General features: G+C 50.2%; 12 protein-coding genes across 12 annotated transcripts; 8 read left to right on the plus strand and 4 right to left on the minus strand.

The window, feature by feature from the left end:
• Positions 1–300: 300 nt before the first annotated feature.
• Positions 301–2,459, plus strand: MGYG_08688 (laccase-1; the record flags this gene model as incomplete). Its single annotated transcript, XM_003169093.1, has 7 exons — positions 301–486; positions 548–603; positions 662–772; positions 830–889; positions 947–1,117; positions 1,175–1,300; positions 1,358–2,459. 7 exons carry the CDS (start codon positions 301–303, stop codon positions 2,457–2,459), a joined length of 1,812 nt encoding a protein of 603 aa, XP_003169141.1.
• A 1,154-nt stretch (positions 2,460–3,613) lies between these two features.
• On the plus strand, positions 3,614–5,106 carry MGYG_08689 (sterigmatocystin 8-O-methyltransferase; the record flags this gene model as incomplete). Its single annotated transcript, XM_003169094.1, has 3 exons — positions 3,614–3,919; positions 3,984–4,496; positions 4,561–5,106. 3 exons carry the CDS (start codon positions 3,614–3,616, stop codon positions 5,104–5,106), a joined length of 1,365 nt encoding a protein of 454 aa, XP_003169142.1.
• Positions 5,107–5,390: 284 nt separating this feature from the next.
• MGYG_08690 (hypothetical protein) lies at positions 5,391–7,199 on the minus strand (the record flags this gene model as incomplete). The annotated part of the gene is made up of 3 exons (XM_003169095.1): positions 5,391–6,417; positions 6,493–6,926; positions 6,996–7,199. The coding sequence occupies 3 exons, from the start codon at positions 7,197–7,199 to the stop codon at positions 5,391–5,393; spliced, it is 1,665 nt and encodes a 554-aa protein (XP_003169143.1).
• Positions 7,200–7,655: 456 nt separating this feature from the next.
• MGYG_08691 (fungal specific transcription factor domain-containing protein) lies at positions 7,656–9,916 on the plus strand (the record flags this gene model as incomplete). Its single annotated transcript, XM_003169096.1, has 4 exons — positions 7,656–8,029; positions 8,087–8,114; positions 8,190–8,642; positions 8,723–9,916. The coding sequence occupies 4 exons, from the start codon at positions 7,656–7,658 to the stop codon at positions 9,914–9,916; spliced, it is 2,049 nt and encodes a 682-aa protein (XP_003169144.1).
• Positions 9,917–10,483: 567 nt separating this feature from the next.
• MGYG_08692 (6-hydroxy-D-nicotine oxidase) lies at positions 10,484–12,006 on the plus strand (the record flags this gene model as incomplete). Its single annotated transcript, XM_003169097.1, has 2 exons — positions 10,484–11,447; positions 11,519–12,006. 2 exons carry the CDS (start codon positions 10,484–10,486, stop codon positions 12,004–12,006), a joined length of 1,452 nt encoding a protein of 483 aa, XP_003169145.1.
• A 113-nt stretch (positions 12,007–12,119) lies between these two features.
• Positions 12,120–13,535, minus strand: MGYG_08693 (hypothetical protein; the record flags this gene model as incomplete). The annotated part of the gene is made up of 1 exon (XM_003169098.1): positions 12,120–13,535. The coding sequence occupies one exon, from the start codon at positions 13,533–13,535 to the stop codon at positions 12,120–12,122; it is 1,416 nt and encodes a 471-aa protein (XP_003169146.1).
• Positions 13,536–16,788: 3,253 nt separating this feature from the next.
• On the plus strand, positions 16,789–17,423 carry MGYG_08694 (hypothetical protein; the record flags this gene model as incomplete). Its single annotated transcript, XM_003169099.1, has 3 exons — positions 16,789–16,894; positions 17,058–17,084; positions 17,338–17,423. 3 exons carry the CDS (start codon positions 16,789–16,791, stop codon positions 17,421–17,423), a joined length of 219 nt encoding a protein of 72 aa, XP_003169147.1.
• Positions 17,424–18,950: 1,527 nt separating this feature from the next.
• Positions 18,951–20,754, minus strand: MGYG_08695 (hypothetical protein; the record flags this gene model as incomplete). The annotated part of the gene is made up of 3 exons (XM_003169100.1): positions 18,951–19,671; positions 19,735–20,505; positions 20,561–20,754. The coding sequence occupies 3 exons, from the start codon at positions 20,752–20,754 to the stop codon at positions 18,951–18,953; spliced, it is 1,686 nt and encodes a 561-aa protein (XP_003169148.1).
• Positions 20,755–21,280: 526 nt separating this feature from the next.
• On the minus strand, positions 21,281–21,774 carry MGYG_08696 (hypothetical protein; the record flags this gene model as incomplete). Its single annotated transcript, XM_003169101.1, has 2 exons — positions 21,281–21,319; positions 21,448–21,774. The coding sequence occupies 2 exons, from the start codon at positions 21,772–21,774 to the stop codon at positions 21,281–21,283; spliced, it is 366 nt and encodes a 121-aa protein (XP_003169149.1).
• An 801-nt stretch (positions 21,775–22,575) lies between these two features.
• On the plus strand, positions 22,576–23,912 carry MGYG_08697 (hypothetical protein; the record flags this gene model as incomplete). The annotated part of the gene is made up of 5 exons (XM_003169102.1): positions 22,576–22,783; positions 23,058–23,128; positions 23,196–23,575; positions 23,642–23,737; positions 23,804–23,912. The coding sequence occupies 5 exons, from the start codon at positions 22,576–22,578 to the stop codon at positions 23,910–23,912; spliced, it is 864 nt and encodes a 287-aa protein (XP_003169150.1).
• A 391-nt stretch (positions 23,913–24,303) lies between these two features.
• MGYG_08698 (sterol-4-alpha-carboxylate 3-dehydrogenase) lies at positions 24,304–25,389 on the plus strand (the record flags this gene model as incomplete). The annotated part of the gene is made up of 1 exon (XM_003169103.1): positions 24,304–25,389. One exon carries the CDS (start codon positions 24,304–24,306, stop codon positions 25,387–25,389), a length of 1,086 nt encoding a protein of 361 aa, XP_003169151.1.
• A 546-nt stretch (positions 25,390–25,935) lies between these two features.
• MGYG_08699 (2-oxoisovalerate dehydrogenase subunit beta) lies at positions 25,936–27,174 on the plus strand (the record flags this gene model as incomplete). Its single annotated transcript, XM_003169104.1, has 2 exons — positions 25,936–27,067; positions 27,137–27,174. The coding sequence occupies 2 exons, from the start codon at positions 25,936–25,938 to the stop codon at positions 27,172–27,174; spliced, it is 1,170 nt and encodes a 389-aa protein (XP_003169152.1).
• Between the last annotated feature and the right edge of the window lie 65 nt (positions 27,175–27,239).

The raw sequence follows: 27,239 nt of genomic DNA on the forward strand, positions 1-27,239 counted from the left end.
CGCCTCTAAGTTTATTGAGACTGGCTTCTCTGGCCTTTCGGTCGGGTTTCGGGCTGCAGAAGCCAATTTTGGTTACGACTTTCTTCTGGCCTGGCCCCAGTTGCTCTCGTGTTCGGATATATATAGGTGTGTGACTATTGCCCAGCTACATAGTGCTCTCCCCTAGCCCTTGGTTGGTGGAACGTAGCAAGCTTCGAGGCGAGCTCGCCAGTGTGATCCTGTTAATACAAATTGCTGGCTCTTTGATTTCTTCTTTTCCATTTCATCGGTTTGGGATCTGTACTGGCCTTTGCTGGAACAATGTATGGGTGGATAATCGCCCTCTGGGCCTTTGCTGTAGGAAAAGCGGCTGCGAAAGTCGTACGCGAAGAATTGACATTGACATGGGGCTTGGGAGCGCCGAATGGACAGCCTAGGGAGATGATATTTATGAATGGCCAATTCCCTGGGCCTACATTTGTCTGGGATGAAGACGATGATGTTGAGGTGAGAAGCCGTATGAGAGATCGTTATGGTCATGCCTTTTGCTAAAAATATTGATAACCAGGTCCTGATTCATAATAAAATGCCATTCAACACAACAATACACTGGCATGGGCTCCTGTAGGTCCCACCTTTCTGCTGGACTACTGAAATGGATATGAACCGCTTACGATCCCAGGATGCAAGGCACTCCGTGGTCTGATGGCGTCCCAGGCCTGACACAGAAACCAATCGAGGCAGGCGAGTCGTTTATGTACCGATTTAAGGCCTATCCTTCTGGAACACATTGGTACGAGATTTATCTAGAGATATACTTCATCAGGGAAGGTGATTAATGAGACATTAGGTGGCATTCTCATACGAGGACAACAATGTTTGACGGCCTGTTTGGTGCGATGTATATCAGGTATAAACTTCCCTTTATATTCAATTCAGTCAAAGGGCCTACTCTGACGTGGATTAGGCCAAAACCAACAGCTCCAGCTCCTTGGTCACTCATCAGCAATAAATCCAAGGATATTGAAAACATGAGAAAAGCCGTTGCGAATCCTCATGTTGTGGTTGTCTCAGACTGGACCCGGTTCAAGTCATGGGAATATATGAAAGCGCAAGAAGACTCAGGTTATACTATATTGTATGCGCCTATTTTTTTGCTACTGTTCTTTGCAGAAGCTTACAAACGGTAATATAGCTGCGTGGATAGCATCCTCATCAACGGAAAAGGTAGCGTATACTGTCCAGGAGAGGATTTTCTTGTTAATCACACGATGGATTATATGAAATGGGCCATATATCCCCGCCATGTCAATGATAAAGGGTAAGGCATATATTTACACAGAAGCACTAATGGGATTATCACTAAATGGTCGCATAGGTGCCTCCCTTTTGTCAAGTCAACAGAAAATAAATATCTACGTGATGGCCGGCCTGAGACAATTCCACGCCACCTACAACAAGGATGCGTGCCCTCCAACGGGGAGCAGGCAGTTTTTGAAGTTGATCCAGCCGATGAGTGGGTGAGCTTCAATTTTGTGGACGCAGCAACGTTTAAAACGCCAGTTTTTGCCATTGACAATCATGAGATGTGGGTTTATGAGGCAGATGGGCACTTTATTGAGCCCCAGAAAGTTGATACTGTCAAGTTCTATGCGGGTGAACGGTATTCGGTCATGGTTAAGCTACACAAAAACGCTGCTCGGGATTACACAATTCGAGTCATGGATACAGGACTAACTCAAATCATTGGATCATATGCCACAATGCGATACAAACGGGGTCCAAATGAAAAAAATGTCAATGAAGAAAAGGAGAGCGAGGGCATTATCAACTATGGCGGCCTAAACACAACCTACGCTGTTACTCTTGACCGCGATAAATTACCGCCTTACCCTCCAAATGCACCTGCAAAGCACGCAGATGCTCTTTTTCTCCTTGATACCCATCGTGTGAAAACTGCGTGGACCTACACCATGAAAGGTGGTGCGATGTACCAGGAGGATCGCAGCGCATACGCCCCGCTACTCTACCACCCAAATTCGGCCGATGCGATGGACGAAAGCCTTGTCATCCGTACTAAGAACAACACGTGGATCGACCTTGTTGTCCAGGTAGGCTCCCTTCCGAACCAGCCTCAGGAGTTTCCTCATATCATGCACAAGCATTCTGGAAAGACCTGGCAGATCGGTGCTGGAGAAGGCCACTGGAACTATTCGTCAGTGGAAGAAGCAATGAAGGCCGAGCCAACCAAATTTAATCTCAAAACACCCAATTATCGGGATACTTTTATTACATCCTTTGATGGACCATCTTGGATTGTGTTACGGTATCATTCAAACAATCCTGGGCCGTGGCTCATGCACTGCCATTTTGAGATCCACCTGGGTGGTGGAATGGCGATTGCCTTTATGGATGGTATTGATGCGTGGCCCAAGGTACCACCAGAATACGCCTCAGGTAAAGGGGGATTCCTGGACTGACCTGGTAAATCTCGCGAGCATGAGTGTGCAGCTACTCCCGAAGCGCTCGGGTTACCAATGTATGGGGGTTCCCACCCATGTTCAAATGCGACTTGGCTTAAGGCGTTCGATTGGTGCTCTGTTATGTAACTATAGATATGATAGCCTACAACTTTACCAATTAATGTTTGAGCATAAAGTAACTATATTCAGGCCGTGTACGGAAGCACTTTTCACATCCTTGGAAATACGGAGTGGAGGTCGGGAAGTATTGCTTTGCCCTTTTGCACTTCCGCTCACGTGAAAGTTTGGCACAGGCCCCTGTCAGCACGCGGAGCGAGTTCACGGAATAAGCTTAATTTAGTTCATGTGGGACCCGTGATGATCGTCCCGTAAAAGTGGATCCCCCATTTTTGCATTTATCCCTGCAGCGCGAGACACCATAGCTGAGATCGGGCTAAGCATCGGGTCTCGGGGTAGGATCGGGGTAGGATCCTTCCCAGGTAATGGGCACCGAGGCTGAAAATATTACCAACGCTGGTCCCCCGAGCGGGATAAATTGTTTATTTTTATGGGCGCGATGGAGAAAGCTTACGCTTTATTGCTCTTGTTTTCTTATACCGATAACAAGTTAGCACTAAGGATTAGGTTTCGTGATTACATCGAAGCTCTTCTAGGACTCGCAATCTGGGCTATAGTAACGACTCCTGCCGCATAGGTCGATAAGCATCTAAACTCAGCCCCCAGGTCAAATATGCGGCATGCTTGTTACACCGTAGCGTCCAATAATGTGTACCCAAGCAAACTATACACGTAGCTTGCTACGTGCATGGTGATTCTATATATAAATCACGGAAATATCTTTCCATGTGAATGGAGACAAGGCTAGATTTACCTGAAGCCAATATAGCAGACAGTAAGGGCCGAGTCGGGTGAGGGCTCTCGGCATAGCAGAAGTTTGGGTATTGAGATTGTCCAGTGTAGTGTATCCTCGAAGAAACTGTTGGTTATCATACCCGATTCAAAATATTATTCTAGATATTCGAGCTTTATTGATCTATGGTAACTGCGCCCTGCCCATCATTGCTGAGTTCCTTTTGAAGGCGCCGCAATTTCACTCTGTATTTCCTGCATTTCCATACTCAGCATCTCTGGGATTCAAAGCTGCTTCAACAATGTCTTCTACTATTGTTGAACAAACTAACGGTAACATTCCCAAAGCAAATGGGACACACTTACAAGAGTCAGCACTGGAGGAACTCGCCTCTCAGATGCAGGAAAACGCGAAAATAGTGAGCGAGTTTCTGCGGTCCAGCGGCCATGCTGCTCCATCTTTTGCTAGTGATGCTCCAGCAACATCGATCCCGGCTTCTGCACCCCCTGAGATAGGTGCGGCGCGACAGGCTTTGATGGGAGCTGCCCTCCAGATCTTCCATCTGGCTGCCGGCCCCAGCGAGTATCTGCCGCATTTAGCTGTCGGAGTAAGTAAATCTATTTCTACCATGCCACAGCCTCAGCCGCTAAATTGATGTTTATTGTTTACAGTATCAGCATATTGCGTGCCTTCGATGGCTCACCCATTTCAAAATCTTCCAACTGGTCCCGCGCGACTCGTCCATTGCTTACCCAGCCCTTGCAGCGGCGGCAGGAGTTTCGGTCAAACAGCTCAAGACCGTCGCTCGCATGGCCATGACGAGTCACTTGTTCTGCGAGCCGGAGCCCAACACAGTTGCTCACACGGCAACGTCAATTCTAATCGCGTCAGACTCCAGTTTCTATGACTGGGCATCGTTTATGTGCGAGGCGTCGGTCCCAATGGCCGCAAAATTGGTTGAAGCAACAGAGAAGTGGACAGACAGTGAAGAAAAGACTCAGACTGCGTACAACGTTGCATTCGACACCGATCTACCCTTCTTCGACCATCTCAAGACCCAGCCCGACAAGACGCGGCAGTTTGCCAGTTACATGAAGAATGTGCAAAAGAGCGGCGGCACTGGAATGCACTATCTCATTGAAGGGTTTGACTGGGCCAGCCTGGGTAAAGGGACTGTTGTAGATGTAAGTTAGTCCCAAGTACACTATTAGCGAGGTATAGACGCTAATTCATATGTTTTGAACGCAGGTCGGTGGTTCCAGCGGAGCAGCAAGTATTTCTCTCGCATCGACATTCCCGGACCTTAACTTCATTGTCCAGGATCTGCCTGAGAACGCAGCGGACGGACAAGCGTTTCTGGCCTCGCCGGAGCAACAGGAAAAGCTGGGCAAGAGCGTTACTTCGCGCATCTTCTTCGAGGGTCATGATTTCTTCCAGCCCCAGCCATTCCAGGGCGCAGACGTGTATCTGCTTCGTATGATTCTGCACGACTGGCCAAAGAAAGAAGCCGTCAAGATTTTGCAGAACCTTCTACCTGCTCTGAAGGATACGTCTCGCATTATCATCATGGACACCGTCTTGCCGCAGCCGGGGTCTATCCCCTCTGCCCAGGAGCGTCTGCTGAGAGCCAGGGATATGACTATGTTGGAGGCATTCAATAGCTTAGAAAGAGACTTGCAAGACTGGAAGGAGCTGCTGGGTTCTGTGGATGAACGGTTGGCTTTGAAGAATGTGGTTCAGCCTGTTGGAAGTGTTATGTCTGTTCTTGAGATAACACTTGATCGACGCGAATAGACAGCCGTTGCAAATGTGACCGACCAAGAGTTTGATTCATATCTACGTGTCGACTTATCTTAGGGTCTAATAAATACTAGAAAATACTCAGCTTCAGCTTCATATATTTTATCTTCATATCATATGTGTGTATCATTTGGCCTAATAGTTGAACGAGTATAATGAAAAGAGCTTCATATGTATCTCTACAAGATACGACAGAGGGAGATGTATATTAAACATTAGGCAGAAAAATACTATGTAAATTTTGGCAATCTATATACGCAAGCATGTAGCTAGGTCGGCTAAGCCTCAGTTGCCTCTGGGGCTGGGGCCTTTTCCTTCTTCTTGATGGTGCGATACTCCATTCCAATGGTAGGAAGGATCATCAGGCAGGAGACAGCCAGGGAGACAATGAAGGATCTCCTCAAACTGTTGTTGTAAAGGGGCAGAACCAGAGGTAACTTGTCAAGAGGGACCACCTTTTTGAGATCCTTCGCACCGCTAGCCAGAACTGTTGCTACATCCAGACCTGGCACCTGAGCCAGGTTGGAGGCGAGGGCGTTAGAGAAAAGGGACTGACTGATGGCAACGAAAAGGGCACCACCGAGAGACTGGGCAAAGAACATGAGAGAAACTCCGGTCGAGAGATCTTTCATGTTGAGTACGGTCTGAGCAGCCAGACTGGCTTGCTGGAGGCCGGTGCCAATACCGAAACCAAACAGGACCTGGTATCCGATCCAGGCGGAGTGGTTGGTATCGGGCTTGAAGGTAGTGGTCAGGCCAGCACCTACTGACATAAGGACGGTCGAGACGTACATCCACGGAACATAGTGACCTGTGGCGGTGATGATGCTGCCGGAAAGGATAGATCCGACGACCAGGGAGAGGACCATGGGGATGGTATCAATGCCTGACTGGACGGCAGTGGTGCCCTTGACGGCTTGGAACCAGATAGGCAGAGCGTAGAGCATGGAGATGAGGCCGCCACCGACACAGGCAGAGAAGGCAGTTCCGCTGGCGATGCTGCGCTGGCAGAAGATACGGGGCGGCACTGTGGCATCTTCCTGTCTCCAGATCTGGACGGCGACGAAGGCAATCATGAGCACGCCTGAGACGACGAAGAGGGCGATGATGCGGCCGCTGTTCCAGGGGTACGAGGTTCCGCCTAGCTGGAGGGCCAGGAGGAAGCAGGTGGCCGAGGGGAGGAAGAGGACGCTGCCAATAGGGTCAAGGCGGTTGAGCTGCGTCTGCCAGGAGGTCGACTCTTTCTTGGAGCGAACATTCAGGAGGAAGACGAGAACAGCCATGGTTACACCTCCAATAGGGAGACTAGTAATTGTATCAATCAGCCGAGCTCTACTTGGGCTATTTGAGTAGATATATGCATCAACCAGGGATACTCACTTGATGTAGAAGCACCATCTCCAGGTGACTCTGTCGGTAAAGGCACCGCCCATGAGAGGCCCGATGATTGAGGCAATGCCGAAGATGGAGCCCATCATGCCAACATAGACGGGACGTTTCCTCAGAGGCACTACCTGGGCGATAACGACGGTGGTGCCTGAGAAGATGCCAGCCGAACCAGTGCCTGCGATGGCGCGGCCGACGATGAAAGCGGTCGAGTTTGGAGCAGCGCCGCAGAGGGCAGAGCCGACCTCGAAGATGACGATGGCGCTGAGCAGGACAAACTTGGTCGAGTAGAAGGTGTACACTTTGCCCCAGGAGAGCTGCGTGGCACAACTGGTGATCAGGTAGGCGCTGGCGTACCAATTGATATCGTTCAGGGCGTGGAACTGGTTGGCGATCTCAGGCACCGCTGTAGCGATGATAGTACGATCCTGCGCAGCCAGTCAGTAACCATCAACTATCGCCAAAGATATCTATCTATGCATGGAGTAAGCTCTTACTAGGGCAACGAGGAAGAGAGACATGAGGACGGCGACCATGATGACGACCAGACGGGCGCCGCTGGTGTAGCTGCCATCGTCTGGCGCCCCCTGAGCGTCTGACTTCTTCTCGTCCACCATCGTCTCTGGCGCTGGCTGCTGCGAGCTGACCTCTGAAGACTCTTTCTTAACGGTCTCGAGAGGCGACTTCTCGTCTTCTTTCATCGTGTTCGTCTGTGTTGGTGGTGATACTCCGTGGGAGGTCTGCTCAGGGGTAATCTCGCAGCCATTTTGTGTATTCCCGGCAATATATATATATATATATATATATATAATATCTGTATACAAAGCAACTCCTCAGGCCTAACAGAAGAAGATCACCATCAACCACAAAGAAGACTTGCTCCTCGGGACCGTCCCCTGCTTTGTCTTTTCTTTTTTTTTTCCTTCAACAGTTAGTTATTGCTTTTTCCTGCATCCTCCGGGACCGAGAGACAGCCAGCGCAGGCGCCGACGGGACCGAGCAAGTGATCGACCGGGGATCAGAGGCCGCGGATGCCAGGGGAGAGCCCGGTCGGTTCTACAATAGATACACATTATTAGGCATTAGACACTGATAACCAGCTAGATAGATAGCTGGCTGGCTACCAGAGGCCGTTGCATGTGTATGATAAGACGGAGATGGGAGACAGCATGCATCCAGCCCACCCGCGCATCACCCGCAACCACTCGTGCTTCTCCTGCCAGCAGCGCAAGGTGCGGTGCGACGGACAGCAGCCATGCTCGTCCTGCCGCAGAAACAGGATAGAGTGTGTCCCCGGTAGGCGGACGAAGCCATCGATGCAGCGACGAGAGGCCGGCCGGGCAGCAGCGGCAGCGAACGAGCGTCTGGTGCGCCGGCTGCGGTGCTGCGAAGAGGCCCTCAGGGAGCACGGCATCCAGGTCGATGACGAGCAGACGGGGGAGACGGCCTCGCGAGAGCTTCTGCTGCCTCCGCCAGCGCCTCCTCAGGGCCAGATGATAGTCAAGTCGAAGGACTCGCGCTATGTTGAGAAGTAAGTCTCACTTAAGCTGTATAGTTGTAGACTTGGAGCTGACTTTGATATCGCTAGCTGGCTGTGGAAGGGCCTGTCGGATGAGGTAGCTACACCAGCCCCTTGCCTGGACATATCCCATATCTACATTCTATATGCATGGATCTTCTAACGGGAATAGCTGCAAGATCCGGAGAACCTGGACGCGGATGAAGAGTCGCAGTTTGATATCGAGCCGCCAGAGAGCGAGCCCCTGAGCCTGTTCGGCGACTCCCGCTACATCGACCTCCACGGCATGCATCCGCCAGCACCACAGCTCTTCCAGCTGTGGCAGGTCTATCTGAACAACGTCAACCCGATAGTCAAGATCTTCCACGCGCAGACGGTGCAGCGGATGGTCCTGGACGCGGCCGCAGACCTGCGCAGCGTCTCCCGCAGCACCGAGGCCCTGCTCTTCGCCATCTACACGGCAGCAGTAACATCAACAGACGAGGAGACCTGTCTGAGACTGCTGGCCGAGTCCAGGGTAGCTCTTATCAGCCGTTTCTCCAAGGCGACCAAGCAGGCCCTGACCAACGCCGAGTTCCTGCGGTCAACTAATATCATCACCCTACAGGCCCTCACTCTATACTTGGTACTACTATCACTACCTCTGTTCTCTACCATAATCGACAGTCTATATCATAGTTAGATGCTAACGATATAGGTGACTAGCTGGCAACACGGCATACATACGAACCTCATACGCTCTGGCTGTTCACCGGCATTGCCTCTCGCACGGCCAGGGCCATGGGCCTGCACCGCGAGGCCAGTCTCAGGGGCTTCTCTGTCTTCGAGCAGGAGAACCGCCGGCGGCTTTGGTGGCAGATCCTCATCCTCGATAGCCGCTCCGCCCAACTTTCCGGCGTGGCCGTCAACCCAGACTCGTATCTCTTCTGGGACACCCGCTGCCCACTCAACCTCAACGACAGCGACCTCGTCCCGTCCATGCGCGAGCTGCCCGCCGAGTACGACGGACCGACAGAGATGCTCTTCTGCCGCATCCGGTTCGAGGTCGGCGAGTGCATGCGCAGGCTCAAGACCCTCGAACACCGCCATGCAGACGACGGCAACAGCAGTGCGGCGCATAGGGCAGAGGAGAGCCAGCTGATAGACGAGCTCGAGGCCAGGCTAGAGCAGCGGTACCTTAAGAAATGCGATCCCTCCATCCCCTTCCACCTGCTAGCTCTCTACTTAGGCCGCTCTTCTGTCTGCCAGATGCGCCTGTCCATGCACACTCGCCAGTGGTACTCGGGCAAGGGGCCCAGCCTCGCCCAGGCAGAAAGGGACCAGGTCTTCAGTCTGGGCCTGGAGATCATCGGGTACGACAACCTTGCATACTCGCACAAGCCACTGCAGCCATACCGCTGGCACGTAGCCATGGCGTTTCCCTTCGAGGCCCTCATCCTTGTCCTGACCGAGCTGCTGGCCCGGTTCGAGGGCGATCTGGTCCGGCAGGCTTGGGAGCGAGTCAATCAGCTCTATGCGGACCACCCGGAGATCATCACTGCAGCGAGAACCAACACTCTTGTCTCCGCACTCGTCAGTCTGACCACAAGGGCGTGGGACAAGCTCGCATCCACGACGCAAAACTCCTCACATCTTCTCCAGTACGCAGCCGAACCCCAGTGCATATCGAAACTCCGCAGTCTTCGCAGGGATCGGCGCCCGTCGTCACCCTCGGCCCAGGTATCACCTGTACTAGACGAGTACCTTTCTCCCGCCGCCACCGCTGCAGCCGTCAGGGATACGGGGCAAGATCTCGTTCTCTCCGGTACCACCGAGGAGCCTGCAGTCGACATATCGCAAATCGACTGGAGCTACTGGCAGGCATTGATAGAGGGGGAGGGCGCCCCTTTTCAGCGGTAGACCGGCGTAATGTCCATCTCCACTGTACATCCATCTCCTCCCTTAGCTTCCCCAGTCCGTTACTATCAATAGATGTTCCATACTTTCATGCGTGTTTAACTAAAGTTCATTAACTACAGGCCGGAATAAAGGAAGTTTTCTTTTTTTTTTTTTACGAGATGCTCAAAGCCTAGTTACCGTACCTGCGAGAGATCGTAAATCGTAACTCTATATCCCGCAAGTAATATCAACAACCTACGCCGTGGCTGATTCTGCTTTGTTCTCTGTCTTTGTCCCGAGCTAACATCCACTCGGCTAAAGGCTTACCACTGCATAGCTTACTGCCAATATGTATGCCCAGGAGCGGGCGTACCAGCCCATGGGGCCGCTCCTCGGGACCGAATTTCTTGGTCCCCCGATAGTTAACTAGATCTATCGTGGGCTTTGTATCTGGTTGCCACTTGTATAGCGGTGCAACAGATATATCTATACTCGGTGCTATCCCCATCGTAGTTAGTTATCAAGTACAATCATATCCACGAATAGACAGCTAGCTACAGATAATTAACACAGACAAAGCCGCCCAGCATGCTTGATTCCGCCCCTTTTTCCTCCACGGCCGAGCACCGTCAGGAACCGACCCCGTTTGATCCTGCCGTTGATGCTCAGGGGTCTGAGCCGATCATCCAAACGCTCACAACCCTAGACAGCGCTCTAAAGCTGTATACTCGCTCGTCCCCTCACTACGAGTCTCTCCGTGGATGTTTCAACAAACTCATCACCGCTAGGCCACTGGTCATCTGCAGGCCAGTCACCATCGAACAGGTACAGCTGATTGTCCGAGCAGTCAGTGATTTGCCAGCTGGTAATGAATGTCCGCCACTCGCAGTCCGTGGAGGTGGCCATGACGTCTGGGGCCGTGGATGTATTGCTGACAGCGTTACTATCGACGTCCGAGAGCTGGACCAGGCAAGGCTGGCTGAAGACAAACAGTCCGTGACTGCTGGTGGAGGCATACTCTCCGGTAACCTGGTCGGCTTCCTCAACAATCATGGTCTTTGCACCTCCAACGGGACTGCAGCAGACGTGGGATGGACTGGATGGGCCGTCTGGGGTGGATACGGCCCTTTCAATGACTATCTCGGCCTGGGTGTGGACAATATCCTTGCAGCCAAAGTGGTGCTGGCAGACGGCAGACTGGTCGAAGCGAAACCTGAATCTGAGCTTCTCTGGGCCATCCGCGGAGCTGGAGGGAACTTCGGTGTCATTGTCGAGGTCACAGTCAAGGTGTACCACATGCCAACGATCCTGGGCGGGTTCATCGTGTACAAGTGGGAGGAGACCGAACAGGCTTTACATAGAACCCAAGAGTTGCTGGATAAAGGCGTCCCGGATGCATTGGGTATACAGGTCGGTTTCAACCGCAGCAGAGTCGGGCTCGGTATGAGCTTGATCTATACATGGGCCGACTCCAACGACCTTGATGAAGGGAAGAAGTGGTTAGAAACTCTCAAGCAGCTGGCCACCGTCGTTGTAGATACAACCACAGAGAGTGAGTCTCCCCCATATTCCTTTCCATAGTCATATTACTGCTCAAATACTGAAACAAATGGCTATTTTTAGCGACATTCAAAGATTTCCAGGCCATGACTACGAAGCCATTCAAGGATCCCATCGATGTCTGCACACGTTCGATATCAATTCCTCGATTCACCCCGGAGACGATTGCTATACTGCTCAAGTATGCAGAGGACATCCCAATTGGCGGCCGATACAATGTAGTCTCCCACGTCGGCCATGGAAAAGGAACAAAGCCGAACAACAGCACATGTTTCGGCACTCGAGAGCCACATATCCTGTTCCATATCAACGCACCAGTGCCTGACGGAGCCGGAGGTATGGAACGCGCCCAGGCTTGGGTAGACGGGCTGATGGCGGATATCAAGGGTACCGGGCAAGCTCTGAAACCCGTCTATGTTAGCTTCATGGGCAAAGACGAAGAAACGCAAAACAGTTTCGGGCAGAACTGGAAGCGGTTGCAAGAGTTGAAGGGAACATTGGACAAAAGAGACCTTTTCCGTTTTGCTCAACCAATGCTGGGGAAGATGTAGTTATTCAAGAAATATTACCACCAGGAGCATGTGCACATTCATGGTGAAGCTATTATGGTTATGAATTCTATTATTTCTGCTCAACTTTTATGACAGACCTTATTACTCTTCATTCAACTCAGATGTTCCCTTGCAGCTCTCACAACTGCCCGCAGCCGGCTGCGTAAGAATGCCTCCAACGCTAAGTGTAACTTGTCCTCACTATCCTCGTTAACCAGGCCATGCGGCCCGTACTTCGAAGGTCCATCACTGTGGTGGCAGTATGTTCGCGCAAATGCGTCAATAACTTCTTTCACCTTCGTCAATTCCGTTTGTATTAGTTGTGCAACCATGCGCTCTGAATGCTCGTGGTCGAGAGCGTAGGCCCCCATGCGGATAGATGGAATGAATACCCAGTCAAAGAAAGGAGAAGATGATGCATTAGAGCTTGTAGTAGCAGCTGTTGTTCCAGCTGAGATACTGCTTGATGAAGTGGAAGTATTGCTTGCCGTTGGAGTGCTGGAATTATTGCTGCTGCTGCTGCTACGTTCCAGGCTGGCTTCGTACCAAGACAGCACCCGTGAGCATACGGCAGTTACTAGGAAGACAAGCTCCGCCTTGACCGTACATGAACATTGCAAAATGGTAAGCATATCGTCGAGTGCGGCTCTGTTGTCCCTCAAGATAATTTCAAAACTGCGGGACCCGCGCCGAGGAGCCTGACTGGACAATGACGATAATACGGGAGCGGCGGTGCCTGAAGCATCAGAGACAGAAGAAGACATAGCTGCAATCATGGCAGCGGCAGCATTGGGGTTGTTCGACACTGATGAGCAAGGAAGCATGGGGATGTCGAGTTTCTGAATGGTGGTAGTGGCCAATTCTGAGCACTGATGGCCATAATTAGTACTTTTTGTGATAATTTCCTCTAGTGGAGCCTGACGTAACGGTGACTGAGGCGACTTTGTGCCTTCGCCTCGGTTGAATCGGGGTGGGAAATGAGGGTCCAAGTCGTGAAAGGGGCTGGGTTGCTCAAACTGCTGCCACGGGATATGGGGCGGCTCGTCCAGGGTCGTAATCAGGCCGCCCCAGGGGCTGTCGATATCGGTCTGGAACATGCTGAGCTCCGAGAACGCGTGGTGAGAATTGGCCGCGGTTGGCGCTCTGTCGAAATCCATGTCGAAACCATGTAGACGTTCCCGCATCTTGCCGTCATGGTTTATGTTGTTGTTTCCCGGGCCGTGGTGGTGCAGGCTGTTCATGATATGGCTGTCGTGGCTGGTAATCGTTTTGTTGAAGGCATTCTCCCGGGCAGAGTCAATTCTCCGGGGAGTTTCGACTATTGGCTCTCGTAAAGGTCTCCGTCGTACTCTCTGCGATGGGCTGTATATGCAACTGACGCCCTGATGAATGCACCGTTGGCATTTCGGTTGCTCCTTGCTGCAACGCACTTTCGACCTTGAGCAGTTATCACAACTGGCTCGAATATTGTCCAACCTTCTCACAGGCACCGAGTGCGGAGAAGTATCACCAGCGGCTGCTGACTCCATCTGTGCTTAATTGATGCTCGGCGATGCTTGGTGGTGTCTATCGTGCAACCCTTGGGCAGCTATCCCTTTTGCACGTCTGCCTTCCAAGGTGTTGAAGAAGGGTTCTCTTCGTCTTGGTATATCTTAAAGAGAGGTATCCTAGTGCAGAGCTCACTCACTTATATGTAAAAACGAGATACGAGCTCATTCGTATCTCTGTGTCCTTCCTGTCCAATATTTCAGAGCATTCTTGAGGGGAGGGGGGTGGCGGTAGTGCATATACCTCGCTGTATGAACTATAAGTATGTAATTGTAATGCTTCGGTGATCAGACCAAGCCACATGCTCCAATGCCATCGTAGAATGACCCCGGCCTCGCTGCGGAAGTCGACCTTGAGGAACATACCCAGTGTGAGGATTCTCATGGGTCGGGCGATCCAAGGCTGAAGGAATAGAGAATAAAACACTGTGCTTCCATTAGCGAGACAGCCGTAGCTCTTTATCAGATCTTTGCAACAATAGCTACCGAACTTGATGCATTAGAGGTCTTTTTGCCTTACTCTCATCTGCTATCGTCTTGGTTGCGGTGATATGTTTTTTGCATTTTATACGAAGTCTCGGCTTTTCGAGATAATTTAAAGTTTTCTTTTTGCAACTTTAATTCCACTCGCGTATTTAGTTACCACGTGATACTATATGACTAAGCAAGATATCGGGCGGGCTGGAGGGGCCGTGGCCGTGGTCGTGGTCGTGGATTGTACATATTATCCATGATCCAAGGAGGAATATGGCAAGGCGGCGTTTTGGGTGGAGGTATTCCACCGCGCAGGGGAAATATTAACTTGGAGGAATATCGGTGTATGAAGCATTATATACCATGTCCGCCTATTTGGAGCGAGAAGGATGCCCGCCTCCTTCTCATCCTGCTCTACATCTACCAACGGCACTACGTACAGAATCAACAGGGTATTGTGCAAGTTGAATGTGGCGTATGTGTGGGTAATACCGCGGGGAAATTGAGTGGGTTTGGTGGTCTTGAGTGCCCGTGTGATATACGAAGTACGGGCCTTGCAGCTAGGATATATCGGATATGGAGTGGCTCTTACTATATATAGATATGTGTGCGCGAGTACTCCGTCGTATATGCAACTCAAGGTGGTTGGTGATTACAGCAATTGGGGCCAAGAGCTCCCCCCTCCCAAAACCAAGAGACCAAAAATGGCCGCAAGGTACGTCAGAAGACCGCGGGGGCACCACCGCAGCTGACTGTCTGCTTTTATTTTAATTGGGCAAGGCTTATCTGTATTCTGGCTTCGCATGGTGATCATCCCGGGCTGACCATCGCAAGCTGTTAACTATAATATATACGAGGTACACACACCCGAACTGACTGCAACGAGGATCTCCACAAACACGGAGAATATTACATCGAATAATGTTTTATCCCGGGCCATGCTCATGTGTGATTTTATCTCTATTGGTAGAATTTCAAGTACTGGCAAAAATGCTCCAGGCAGTACAGGGTGACTGCATTCGGTGTTCTGACTATACAGTTCAAGCTTAGACTTTTTTTTCTTTGGGGTATCGCCAGGGGGCCCCCTGCACACGGACCCGAGGTCAAGAACCGCTAAAACACTTCTTTCGCTTCGGCAGCACTTTCCAATAAAGAGAAAACACTGTATCAAAGCTTGATCAGTCTACGGGAGACCGACCTGATGCACCTCGCTCTTGGCTATAGTTAGAGCGAAGAGGAATGCCGCAACACATATCCGAAGTGTGAAGATTGCCTCAGATCCTGCAGCACGAGGACAAAAATGAGCATACACTAGCCAACCGGAATATGAGGTGATTGATCTCGCTAACATGCATTTTCGTTGCAGGTATTCTTCTGCCAGTATCCAGAAAATAAAGCACAGTGATACCACATCCCCTGCATGGCTGTGATTGGCGTTACCAGAAAGTTCGAGGGGACAGATGTGGAGCCATGATCTCAAGGTGGAGAAATGCTTCAGATGTAACAGTGATGCCTGCTGGCCAAGGGATTGCTCGTGTCTTATGTCTGGCTGCACACGGAGTGCATTGAAGATTATCAGACATATATGCTCTCCAACAGGTTTCTGTAGTCTCTACCAGTCTGGATTTCAAACGCAAGGGGATCATGCGCTCCGCTGGAGTGCAATGGCAGCGCTTCGTTACAGAAGACTCAGCGCAGCCACACAGCCTATGAATTGCGTTGAATATTCCATCATTGCAAAGGAGTATTATTGGGTATATACAGAGTAATGGGGCCTTTAGGCTTGAATCATTGCTTTTTTTACATACCTTTTACAATGATGGAAGTACTCCGTACGTTGAGGCCGCTGGCCAGGCCCTTGAAATCTCTCACATCTGTTAGTTATGTTTTGGGCAGAACGCGAGGCCTGCCAAATCCTATATTCATACACATATTTTGGCTCGTGGGGACGAAAGTCGTTCTAGCGCACCATATTTCCCGTTATAACACTAGACGAAACCTTGCAGTGCAGCCCAAGTTCGGCGAGGCATTAGCTAGGGGCGATGCCGACATTACGGCAGGGATATAACTCCTAGAGGGTGACTGCGGGTGAGTATACCGGCTGACAATACTGATAACATCTTTCCTCCTCCATCTCTATGTTTTCTGCTAGTAGTATATGACCCTATTTAAGCAGTATCTTAAGTTGTAGTTACATTCTTAAGTGTATCCTTGGTCGTATGCGTCATTATGCAAGGAAGACTGCAGCAATCGATATGATAAAACTAGAGTGGAAAGTATCGTAAAACAATAAACACTGTAGCTTCTACGGGGTACAACCAAGATAGCTTATATATAACTAGCTGAAAAGTGCCACGTTTAACGGGAAATGTCGGCCTGACAATTAGTTAACACGAGTTCGAGCATCGTGTGGCTTAGTTAACTCGTTAACTACACAAGGGCCTACCGAATTAGCTTTAAGATGGCGGGACGCTGGTGGGCCGCTTAAGCTTATTCCATGCTCAGGGGCCACCAGGCGAGAGCTCCGCCATAAAATAGGAGAAAACACAGAGCAAGAAGAATATTTACAGAGTATGTGCCCATGGGTTGGCGAAGCAGGTATGGAGGTTTTCTACAATATGACTGTCGCACAAGTGTAGTTACAAAGTACTAGGTTGGCAGCTAAATTGACAGGGGCCACTCGCATGAAGGTACGCGGAATTACAGCTTTAGCCACCGACTAGCCAACCCCCGTTTCCCACTCATCATCATCATCATCACTATGCCATCACCATTATATTATCTTTCCCAAAAGCCGAGAAAAGGACGAGCGCTGACTAAGCGAGCACGAGCCTCAAATGCCAATAAGGTTCTCATGTGCCAAGAAAGTATGTGACTCATCATTTGATTGTTGGCATTTTCAACCAATTTTTTTCGTCTTATTTCTTTCGTTGTCAACAACCAAAATAATCATCAACCGCAGCAAACAACAGCAAATGCGGCCGTCTCCTCTTTCCATTTTTGTTTTGAACTCACACAGATGTTTATCAGCAATAACCGTCGAACCCCGCCATCCCTGTACGTCAGCCTGCGTATCCATCTAAGTTGTGCTTGATCCTCCGACACAGGGTAGGATGCGCCTTGCAACACCACGTTTCCACACATCATTAACGTGGCTCCCATTGTGCAGGGTATATGTGACGAGGGCTTCCCCGAAAAGGAGATTTTAGGGCTGTGACCGGTAAACCCGGTATCGTTGTTATTTTGCAATGGTTCGCCAGGTGATCCGACACCGGTAATCTTTAAACACGCTAAACTATACAAATGCCAGGGTTCCTAATGGCTGAAGACCCATTTGAGGATGAAAACAATCAGCCGCAAATGCCAGAAATGCGGACAGTTCGGATAGATTACTGATTGCTGGCTTCAGATAACTGAACGCTATCTGAAATGGACCCTCGAACACATGGAATTTGAATTTATCTATCGTCTTAATGGCCCACACCCACTCGACGATCCTACCACGATGCATTACATAGTCTAGATGCAAACTAGAACATTTGAATATACCGCATAACAAGGGACCTGGAATACGCTCCTTGTCAGTTCTCGGTCACTAAATATTCCGAATAATGACTATCTGACGTGGTTTTCGGAGTACAATACCCGACCCGGCCCCTCAATCCTGGCTGCTTTTCAATGCGGAAAATTCCATTTTCTGAGAACCTCGCCCATTTCTGGGACGCGATAACAAAGATATTGCCACTATACCCTGCATCCGAAGGGATCACGTTTGTGATCCAGCAGCTGACCTCAGCAAGTATTCTCAAATTACAAAGCGCTGTACTCGCATTTTTTACGGCTTCAGTGCCTGTCATGCAGGGCGTAATATTTCAATTCTGTGGCTTAGTGTATCAGCATAGGAAATGAAATGTGGGCCTTTACGCTTCAAACAGGACCTCAACACGTGTAGAGGCTGGAAAAAGGGCGACACCCAGCAACAATTTTTGCCAAGGGTTGATCCGAGTCTTAGGCGTCGTGGCTCTCCCGAAGATCTCGCTCAATGCTTATTTTCACATCATAACATCAAGAAGTAGGTCGAAATACAATGTTAAAATAGACCAAAGCAGCGATATGGAAAAGAGGAAAGGCCGCAGAGTGTCTACTATGCAGTGAATTCCCACGTCTACTCAATACCTTTTCCTGGACATGCACTGATAAATCTTATTGATCCCTACGGAACCGATTATTGAAGCGGACTCAGCTCGGACCAAAAAGCCCGATGCCGTGAAGGAATATGGATGATAAATAGTAATCAGAGCTGTATCTCATGGCCGGAGCGCACGCACCTTTGGCCGTGGCAATTTGAGAAATTAATAAACTGCTTCCTGTATGTTTTAGGAGGTTTTGGTATCCAAAGTTTTGGCATTTCCTAACCATATATGGTATCAATTTTGACGACCTGACTAAGAATGTTACTTTAATTTCAAGCGCAGTATCGACCGACGTTCCAAACCTTACTGAAACCCATACTGCCTAAGCTACTCGAGATAAAAGCTAGTGTTCTACCATGCTCCATATCATCATAACTATTGCACCACCTATACGCCCAGCACTAAGTGGCAGCCCTATATAATGTTGATGGGATTTATTATAGAACTCTGAATTGTTGTTTCTTGATATATCTAACACTGAAACAACACTAGCAATGTGTGCAGAGATGTTATGTATGTATAAATATGTACACATCTAAAAGATTGAACACCGCCTGTGCAAAAGTCTAGTAATGGCGTGAGTGAATGGCGAGAACAGCAAATGGCTATATTCAAATGCTTCACTGACTTAGCCTTCAGGAGGCGGAAAAAGGGTGATACTGCCATCTATCATCAGCTTAAACCACGAGAAGAGAGTCAAAATCTCAGAAACGAGGCTAAACCAGAGCATTTAACAGTGGGACCTTTCTTCTCCTCCAGCTGGGCGAATCTTCCTTCGTATTCTGAAGGGTATCTTCTTCAGTGGCCTGGCGGGTGTATATCCAAATGTCGTGTAATCCATGCCCTCACCTGCCCATGTGTCAATGGGCTCAAAGTCGAATACAGAAAGCATTGTAGCTGCTATATTGAGGATCGCATGTGTAGCAAAATGGCGACCTGGGCATGCGTTGTGGCCTATCCCAAACGGGAAGAACGTGCCATCGAGACCCTTCAAAGAAAATTCCGGCCCTTTTCCTAATTCAGGTGAAGGTTTTCCTTCCTTTGCCGCCCTCTCATATGGACAGATAAGGAATCGTTCTGGCCAAAATTCCTCAACAGGGTGCTCCTCCGCGCCAGGCCGAGACCCCCAGAGACCTGGGTTGTTGTGGACTCCCCATGACGATGAAAGGGTGACGGAACCCTTGGGGAACATATACTCTCCTATCTGGCAATTCTGGCGAACAGTGCGTGCTGTGAAGCTGGTTACTTGAGTCCGTAGGACCTCATGATATGTGGACTGAAGAAAAGGGGTCTTTGCAAGGACATGTGTGTTGAAACGTGGAAGGGTATCTCCTGGTTGTGAGGGTAGCCTTGCGTTATCAAATTCTTTCATGAACCGTTCCCGTAAGTTAGGAGAACTAAGAATTCTTTGGACTAGCCAAAACCCGACAGGAATGAGGTTATCATTACATCTAAACCATCGTTAGTTTAGAGATCCATGATGTAGTATAATCTTAGATTAGGGAGATACTTACGCCCAAAGGATGCCTAAATCAGCGCCCGCACGAGCCTGGTCGTTACAGTATTCGGGGAAGCGGCTATACATTTCATCTCTATCCCGCATGATCTTGAACCCCCAGATTTCATCCCAGAGCAATGAGTCAGGGTAGTCTTTGTCTGCCGAGTCTCGGATAGCGTTTTTCTTCCACTCTATAAGAGCTTTTATGCATCTATCACGAGCCTTGACCCCTTCAGGTCTGAACAATGGAGCAATGCCCAGGTTGAGGTAATGAATGTTCAGATCAAAAGTCCAAAATTCGTCAACAAAGCCAGGGTTCTTCCCAACCAGGCGAGGCCCACAGAGGGCATTCATCATGGCTGTTGATGTAAGATTTTGAATAAAGTGAAATAGGTCTGGTAGTTCGACCCATTGCTCGCCTATATCATTAGAGAGGATCAGCTTCTCCATGAAGTTAGTAAACTGAAGAACGAACATATGTATTCCGGATGGAGACGCTAATAGGTTGAACGTTGTTTCATGCTGCATTCTCACGATACGCCTTTCCGGTGGCAATGTGCTTCCAGGTAATGGCCGGAGAGCAGACCCAGAGTTATCGTTGCCTAGCACTTGAGCAGCACCCTTGGGAAGGTCAAGTACTTTTAAGGCAAAATCTCCTCGTAGAGCACCTTCTGTGAATATATGAGGTTTGTTGGCGATTTTTCTGACAATTTCAGGGGAGTTTATGAGAAACAGATCGGTTCCACAAATGTTGAAATGAATTGGAGTTGTAGTCTTGCGATACGGCCTTTATTTGACGGTTAGTTCGAAGGAGATGACGGTTGTTTGTGTTGCTTACTCACTCGAACATAGAATGTAGTTCAGCCCCTCCTCGAAGGAAGGACAGGGAGTGTCCTATGTAAGGCACCTTAGACCAACCCAGGGAAGGAATCTTAACAGACACTCGTAGCTTAAAGTATCTTTGTATGAGGTATACTAGATAGAGAGGCAGTAGAACGCATAATGCGGACTCAGTCCATCCAAGTTTGGAGAGCATCTTGTCAGACAACTGAAAGTTTAATACCACGTGTGCCAGAGCCGGCCAAGGAAGACAATCACTAGGCAATGACAATCAACTTAGAGGTAATTGCTAAAGAAAGCAGCGTAGCTGGGTGCTTTAATACATCCATTCCCTGGGTACTCGGCGGCGGGACATCAGCTCAGGCTGATAGATACTAGTAGACGAGACCTGGTCAGGGATGATCAGTGGCAGATGCGAATCAGCGTGCTCTGGGTCCAGTTCCGAGGAGGCAGGAGCCCCGGTAACATGCCCATAACTAACAGACATGGACTTGATACATTGTTTTCTAGACAACGAGTCTGGGGAGGCGGGACAAGATGGTGATGATGGCTGTGACTGTGGGGGCTATAGATGGTCATGGCCCCCTCAGGCTTAGACATGCAGGTTGCAACCTTGTCCTCAGCCTTGTCACCCGAGGTGTAATAAGCATGGTGATCAGCGGCTCGTTGTGGTGGTAAGGTAGCAAGCAGGTTAAGATATAAATATCGAACTCTGGACTGGCCTAAAAGGGAGCAAGACCCTGCATCTCAAACCACCAGACCTGAACAGATATACAGTCAGTGAGAGATTATAGCATAAAACCAAAGTCCAAACTACCACAAAATGCTCGAACCGCTTGCTATGATCCAGCCAACCAGCAGCCAGTGGGTATGCTATCTCCTAGCGTACTGCGGTATCCTTGGCCTCGTCCATTATCTGCAATTGGAGATGGTGAAGGGACAGAAGGAAGCAGCAAAAGCGAGGGGAGAACAGGTAGTGATCTAGGGTGAGCCAACTCTCCAGCACTCTCAGCTTGGGCACGGGAACTGATGCTGTCCAAGGTATTCGACGGTTATCTGCCAACATCGTGTCTCGGTTATTAAAATTCGCATCTGCGCTGAAGGATTCACCATCCTGGCATTGCAACGTCATTTGACGTCGCCCTATCCCTAATGTGGGACAGAGCCTCGTGGAGGAGTCGCTGAGCAATGCAGGGCTCCGTGCTGGTAGATCCATGGCTTTGAATTTTCTTTTTCTTTTGGTTGATGAGCGATGTGAAATGATGGCGGCGTATGGAGTTCTGGTCACCTTGTATATATGAAACAGCTCGTGCGCATGGGTTACATTGTGTTTTAATCGGAGCCGATATCAAGTATGAAATTTTTTGGACGTTGGGGGCGATAAATAGGACGACATATCTCGCTTCTCATTGGGTTGAAGTTTGCTGGTGGCATTGCGAGGCTGTAGAGCAAGTGAACTGGAGAATTGAGCACACATCCATGAAACATCTTGTCATGCAGATTAACATGGGTGTGTCTTCCCCGGTGGAGATCTCGTAAACAAATGCAAGGCGGCTTCTGAACAATGCATGTAACTGGCTGAATCAGAGACGTTTCCCGTGAAGAAGCCTAGGAATATGGACGGGGGCTGCCGGCTAGGTGCATAAAGGTGCAGATGCTATATTTTATTGTTTGGCAAGACCTGAAATAAACGCATCCTCGTTCCGAAATCCATGTAGGAATGCGCTGATTCGGTCTTCAAACCCATACTCCATGCTCCAAGCTCCACGTTGAACTGAAGAAACTCCGTAGGCAAGGCTGTGATGCCAAAAGAGGATGTTGTTGTACTCCCTAGGCCGTCCATCATCCCATCGCGCCCGAGTACCCGAGATATACGGGAGGAGGAAGCTCAGACCCGCATAACTTCTTCTCTGTACATATATAATGACTAGTCAAGGGCCGTCGAGGCCGCTATGTTGCCTCACCTCTCGGTGCCAGCTGCAACGAGTGATTCCCCGAATCTACAATCTCCGGCATCATGGAATCGCGCGATCTCAGTGACCTGTGGAAACTGCCGGCCGGGCCTCCACCCCCAGGCGTCAAGTCCAACTTCGTGGATCCTCCAAGCTTGGCCATGCCGATAGTTATTGTGAATGCGATCTCGCTAGGCCTTATGATGGTTGCGGTAATAGCCAGGTTCATCGCAAAGAGCCGGTATTCTCAGTTGCGGTGGGATTTATCAGATGGTGAGTATTTTTTTTTTTGGCCCCCAATTAACAAACCAGTTGAATGGTCAATTGAGTTATCACGGCTCGTGTTTGCTAATTTGTTAAACAAGTGTTTTGTGTGTTGGCGACGGTCCGTAGACACATACGGCTTATGCATGAAGCTAGCCTTGCGATTGCTAACTTTCGCCCACGGGGTGTAGATGGGTTCGATAGCCCACTCAGCCTTGACCATTCACAGTATGTGTCTTCTTTACTTCTGTGGGTCTGGCGTAGGGGGCTTACCAGTGTTTAGATACGACGGTCAACTACGGGAGACACATGTGGGATATTCCAGCCCTAAGTCTCACAATGACCAGGACCAAAGTAAGGGCAGACCCTGAACTCCTTAGCTGGTTGGCCTGCTGGATAGCCGCGATGCTAACAGGAACAGCAATATGCTGCCGTTGACATCATCTATATCCTGACGAGCTTCTTCATCAAGATCTCAATCCTTCTGCTGCTCAACCAGCTGTTCCATATCATAAGGGAGCTTCGTCGGTTGATTTACATCGGCATAGTGGTTATATCGATCGTAACTGTTCCCTATCTGACGGTATCTATCATCCGCGTGTCAAGATGTAACGGCGTCAAGGCCCTGGGCATCAAGATATGCAGCAACAAGGTAGTGAGCACGACAAATCTTTTCTTCGGACTATGGAATGTCCTTAGCGATTTCTATATCCTTGCAATTCCCATCAGCCAGATCAAGGGCTTGAAAATGCCGTACAAGAGGAAGATAGGAGTCATGACTCTCTTCCTTGCTGGATTCATGTAAGAGCCGCCGTGCTGGTTGACATCATTATTGGAAGCGTACCCATGCTGATCGTGTTGACATAGTGCCTGTTCGATGAGTATTGTTCGACTGGTTATCATTATAGCCAAGTTCAACAAGAAAGATCCGATATACACGGGTGCCTCTCTATCACCGTACAGGTCCGTTTCCGCTCCTTTGCTATAACTAGTTGATGGGTGACGACTAGCTAACTAACTGGTCTGTAGTGCCGTGGAGATGAAGCTGGCGATAATTTGCAGCTGCGTGATATTTTTCCCAGCGTTCTTCCGGCAGAGAAAGAAACAAGGCTTAGCAACGCAAGGAAGCTCGTTCTGAGGATAGATAGATGTTAGAGATTAGAAATATGCTACTAGATGTTAGCTGGCTACATAGACTGTAGACAAGATAACAGGGGAATTGCAGCAGGTGAAAGCTGGCAACCCTTGAGTCATGACTCTCCTACCGTATAGATGATTTTAATGCGAACCGAATCTCGGAATCCCAGGGCAGATCAATCCTTCTGTAATCTTCCACTGCATATGTTGTGATTAACTAGCTGGAGCAGGGGTCCTCCTGGGTTCTTTGTTTGTTCGTTAGCCAGCTAACTATAAATACAACAGCTCGCCCGCGTGTTGTTGTTGTTGGTCGACAATAGCAATACAGGCAACCACGCTACTCCAGGAGCCAATACTTATACCAACAAGAAAAGACTCCTAGGAAGGTCACCATGATGGACCCAGTTCTGGTCATCGGAGGATGCGGTGGGCTGGGACATACTATCGTCAAGCAGCTGCTGGAAAAAGGAGACGCATCAGACGTGACGGTGTTTGACATCGAGACGAAGAGAAACATTGTGGAGGGAGCCAAATATATCAAGGGAAGCATAGGCAGCAAGGAAGACATCCTGAAAGCCCTGCAGCAGGTCAAGCCTCGGACAATCTTCCACTCAGCCTCGCCTCTTCTCATGCAGCAGAAGAATACCCAGCGTCTCTACGAGAAGATCAACGTCGAGGGCAACCGATATCTACTAGACGCCATCCAGGAGGTGCGGTCCGTCCGAGCTCTGGTCTACACATCCAGCTCGTCTGTTATCCACAATGGCTTTTCCGACATCATAGAGGCCACCGAAGACCTGCCCCGGGTCTTTTACCCGGAACAGCCCGAGTTCTACTCGCACACCAAAGCGCTGGCAGAGGAGATGGTGGTCGCAGCCAACAGGACCAATGGCTTGCTGACCGTTATCCTGCGAGGCACAACCCTTTTCGGCGAAGGCGACAGCCTTACCATCCCTCGCATGGTCAGTAACGCCAAGAGCGGCCGCAACAAGGTCAGAGTCGGAGACGGGAAGAACCTGTTCGACTTTACGTACCTGGGCAACTGTGCCTACGCCCATGTTCTCGCCGCAAAGGCGCTGGTCGACATCGACCCGGCTGCACCACCGCCACCAGCCGACAAACGGGTGGACGGAGAGGTCTTTGTGGTTACCAACGACGAGCACATACCCTTCTGGGAGTTTGTCTATACCGTGGGCGACGCAGCCGGCTATCCCACCAAGCGAGAGGAGATCTGGCAGGTCCCGGCTGCGCTCTTCTATGCCGTCGTCGTCGTGGCCGAGTGGACCGTCTGGGCGATCAGCCTGGGTAGAAGAGAGTCGGGTCTCAACCGCAAGATGGTTCGTTACCTGTCCATGACGAGGACGTTCGATATCTCGAAGATTAAGACCCGGCTGGGCTATCGTCCGCTGGTGGGCATGCGGGAGGCCATCAAGCGCACCGTCGATGCCTACATGAAGGAGCAGTCCACGCAGTCATGACTTGACCTTTTTCCCCACTTCCCTTTCTCTTTTATAGTATCTGGCACACTTTGACGTCCGTAGAATGATAATATTAGTATTATAGCAGCTCTCTTCCGTCTCTCCCGTTAAATGGCAGCCATCGACCTCTCGATCTTGATATCTCGAGTTTGTTGAAGTCGAAGTTTTTTTCCGCCATCCAATTTCGGGTTTCATCATGTGACTTTAAATCAGGTGACTTGGTGTTACATAATATTTCGGATCAAAGTTATTCCTTAATCCATCAGGTGACTCTTTCGGCCACGTGACGCCGGCTAACGTCGGGCTGCGAGTCCCGCCTTCGTATCTCGCGCAGCAGCCGAAAAGGGAAAAAAAGCGACTCCCTCGACTTCCAACTTCGAGCAGCAACAACGACAACGACAGAAAACATCTCGCGATTGCCGCTGCAGACGCCGACCTCACTGCTGGCCGCCAATTGAGCTATACCCAGCGAGACGCCAGCGACAGAAGCAGCACAGACGTACCGAAACAGCGGACAGATAAGCAGAGAAGCAATATAGATTCGGCATGGCGTCCCGAACAGGCGTGAGACGGCTGCTATCAAGGGCACAGTATGGCAACGCCCGTCTATACTCGTCCCATGCCCCCGGGGCGAAGATGAACCTGCCGGTCAACTACGCAGCCACGCCGCTGCTGCACCATGCTCCCTCCTCGCTCGCCTCGAACAAGGAGCTGCCGGCCAACGCTCCCACCAAGCGCCTGAACCTGTACCAGTCCATCAACGCAGCTCTGCGAAGTGCCCTGGCCGCTGACGAACGGGTGCTGCTGTTTGGCGAGGACGTGGCCTTTGGTGGTGTCTTCCGCTGCTCTGTCGACCTGCAGACCGAGTTTGGCTCCGAGAGAGTCTTCAACACTCCGCTGACCGAGCAGGGAATCCTCGGATTCGGCATTGGAGCAGCCGCCGAAGGGTTCAAGCCTGTGGCGGAGATTCAGTTTGCAGACTACGTCTTCCCAGCCTTTGACCAGATTGTCAATGAGGCGGCAAAGTTCAGATACCGTGAGGGCAGCACCGGCGGCCACGTTGGCGGGCTCGTCGTCCGGATGCCGTGCGGTGGTGTAGGCCACGGTGCTCTATACCACTCGCAGTCCCCCGAGGCTCTCTTCACTCATGTTCCCGGCATGCGTGTTGTCATACCTCGTTCCCCCACGCAAGCCAAGGGTCTCTTGATCAACGCTATTTTGCACTGCAACGACCCCGTCATCTTCATGGAACCCAAGATCTTGTACCGTGCAGCAGTCGAGCATGTCCCCACTGAATCTTATACCTTACCTCTCGACAAGGCGGACGTCATTAAGCAGGGAGCTGATGTCACCGTCATCTCTTACGGCCAGCCGCTCTATCTCTGTAGCCAAGCCATTGCTGCCGCCGAGAAGGACTTCAAGGGCGCCACCGTTGAGCTCATCGATCTCCGATGCATCTACCCCTGGGACCGTGAGACTGTGCTCAAAAGTGTACGCAAGACCGGCCGTGCCATCGTTGTGCACGAGTCCATGATGAATGCCGGCGTGGGTGCCGAGGTAGCTGCCAGTATCCAGGAAGGCGCTTTCTTGAGTCTCGAGGCTCCCGTCAAGCGTGTCACCGGCTGGGATGTTCACACTGGCCTCATTTACGAGCGTTTCAACATGCCAGACGTCACCAGTATGTTTCTCTCCAGCCACTTTTACTTTTTGCTCTATATATCATATACTAACGTTTGACTTTTTGCAGGAATCTACGACGCCATCAAGGAGGCTCTGCACTACTAATTTATAGCCCTTTCATAGCCGCCTCATAACCTTTGACATCGGCCCCGTCTTCTTCTTCGACATCC

The sequence above is a fragment of the Nannizzia gypsea genome, genomic scaffold (assembly GCF_000150975.2).
Source record: "Nannizzia gypsea CBS 118893 supercont1.10 genomic scaffold, whole genome shotgun sequence".
Lineage (NCBI taxonomy): Eukaryota > Fungi > Ascomycota > Eurotiomycetes > Onygenales > Arthrodermataceae > Nannizzia > Nannizzia gypsea.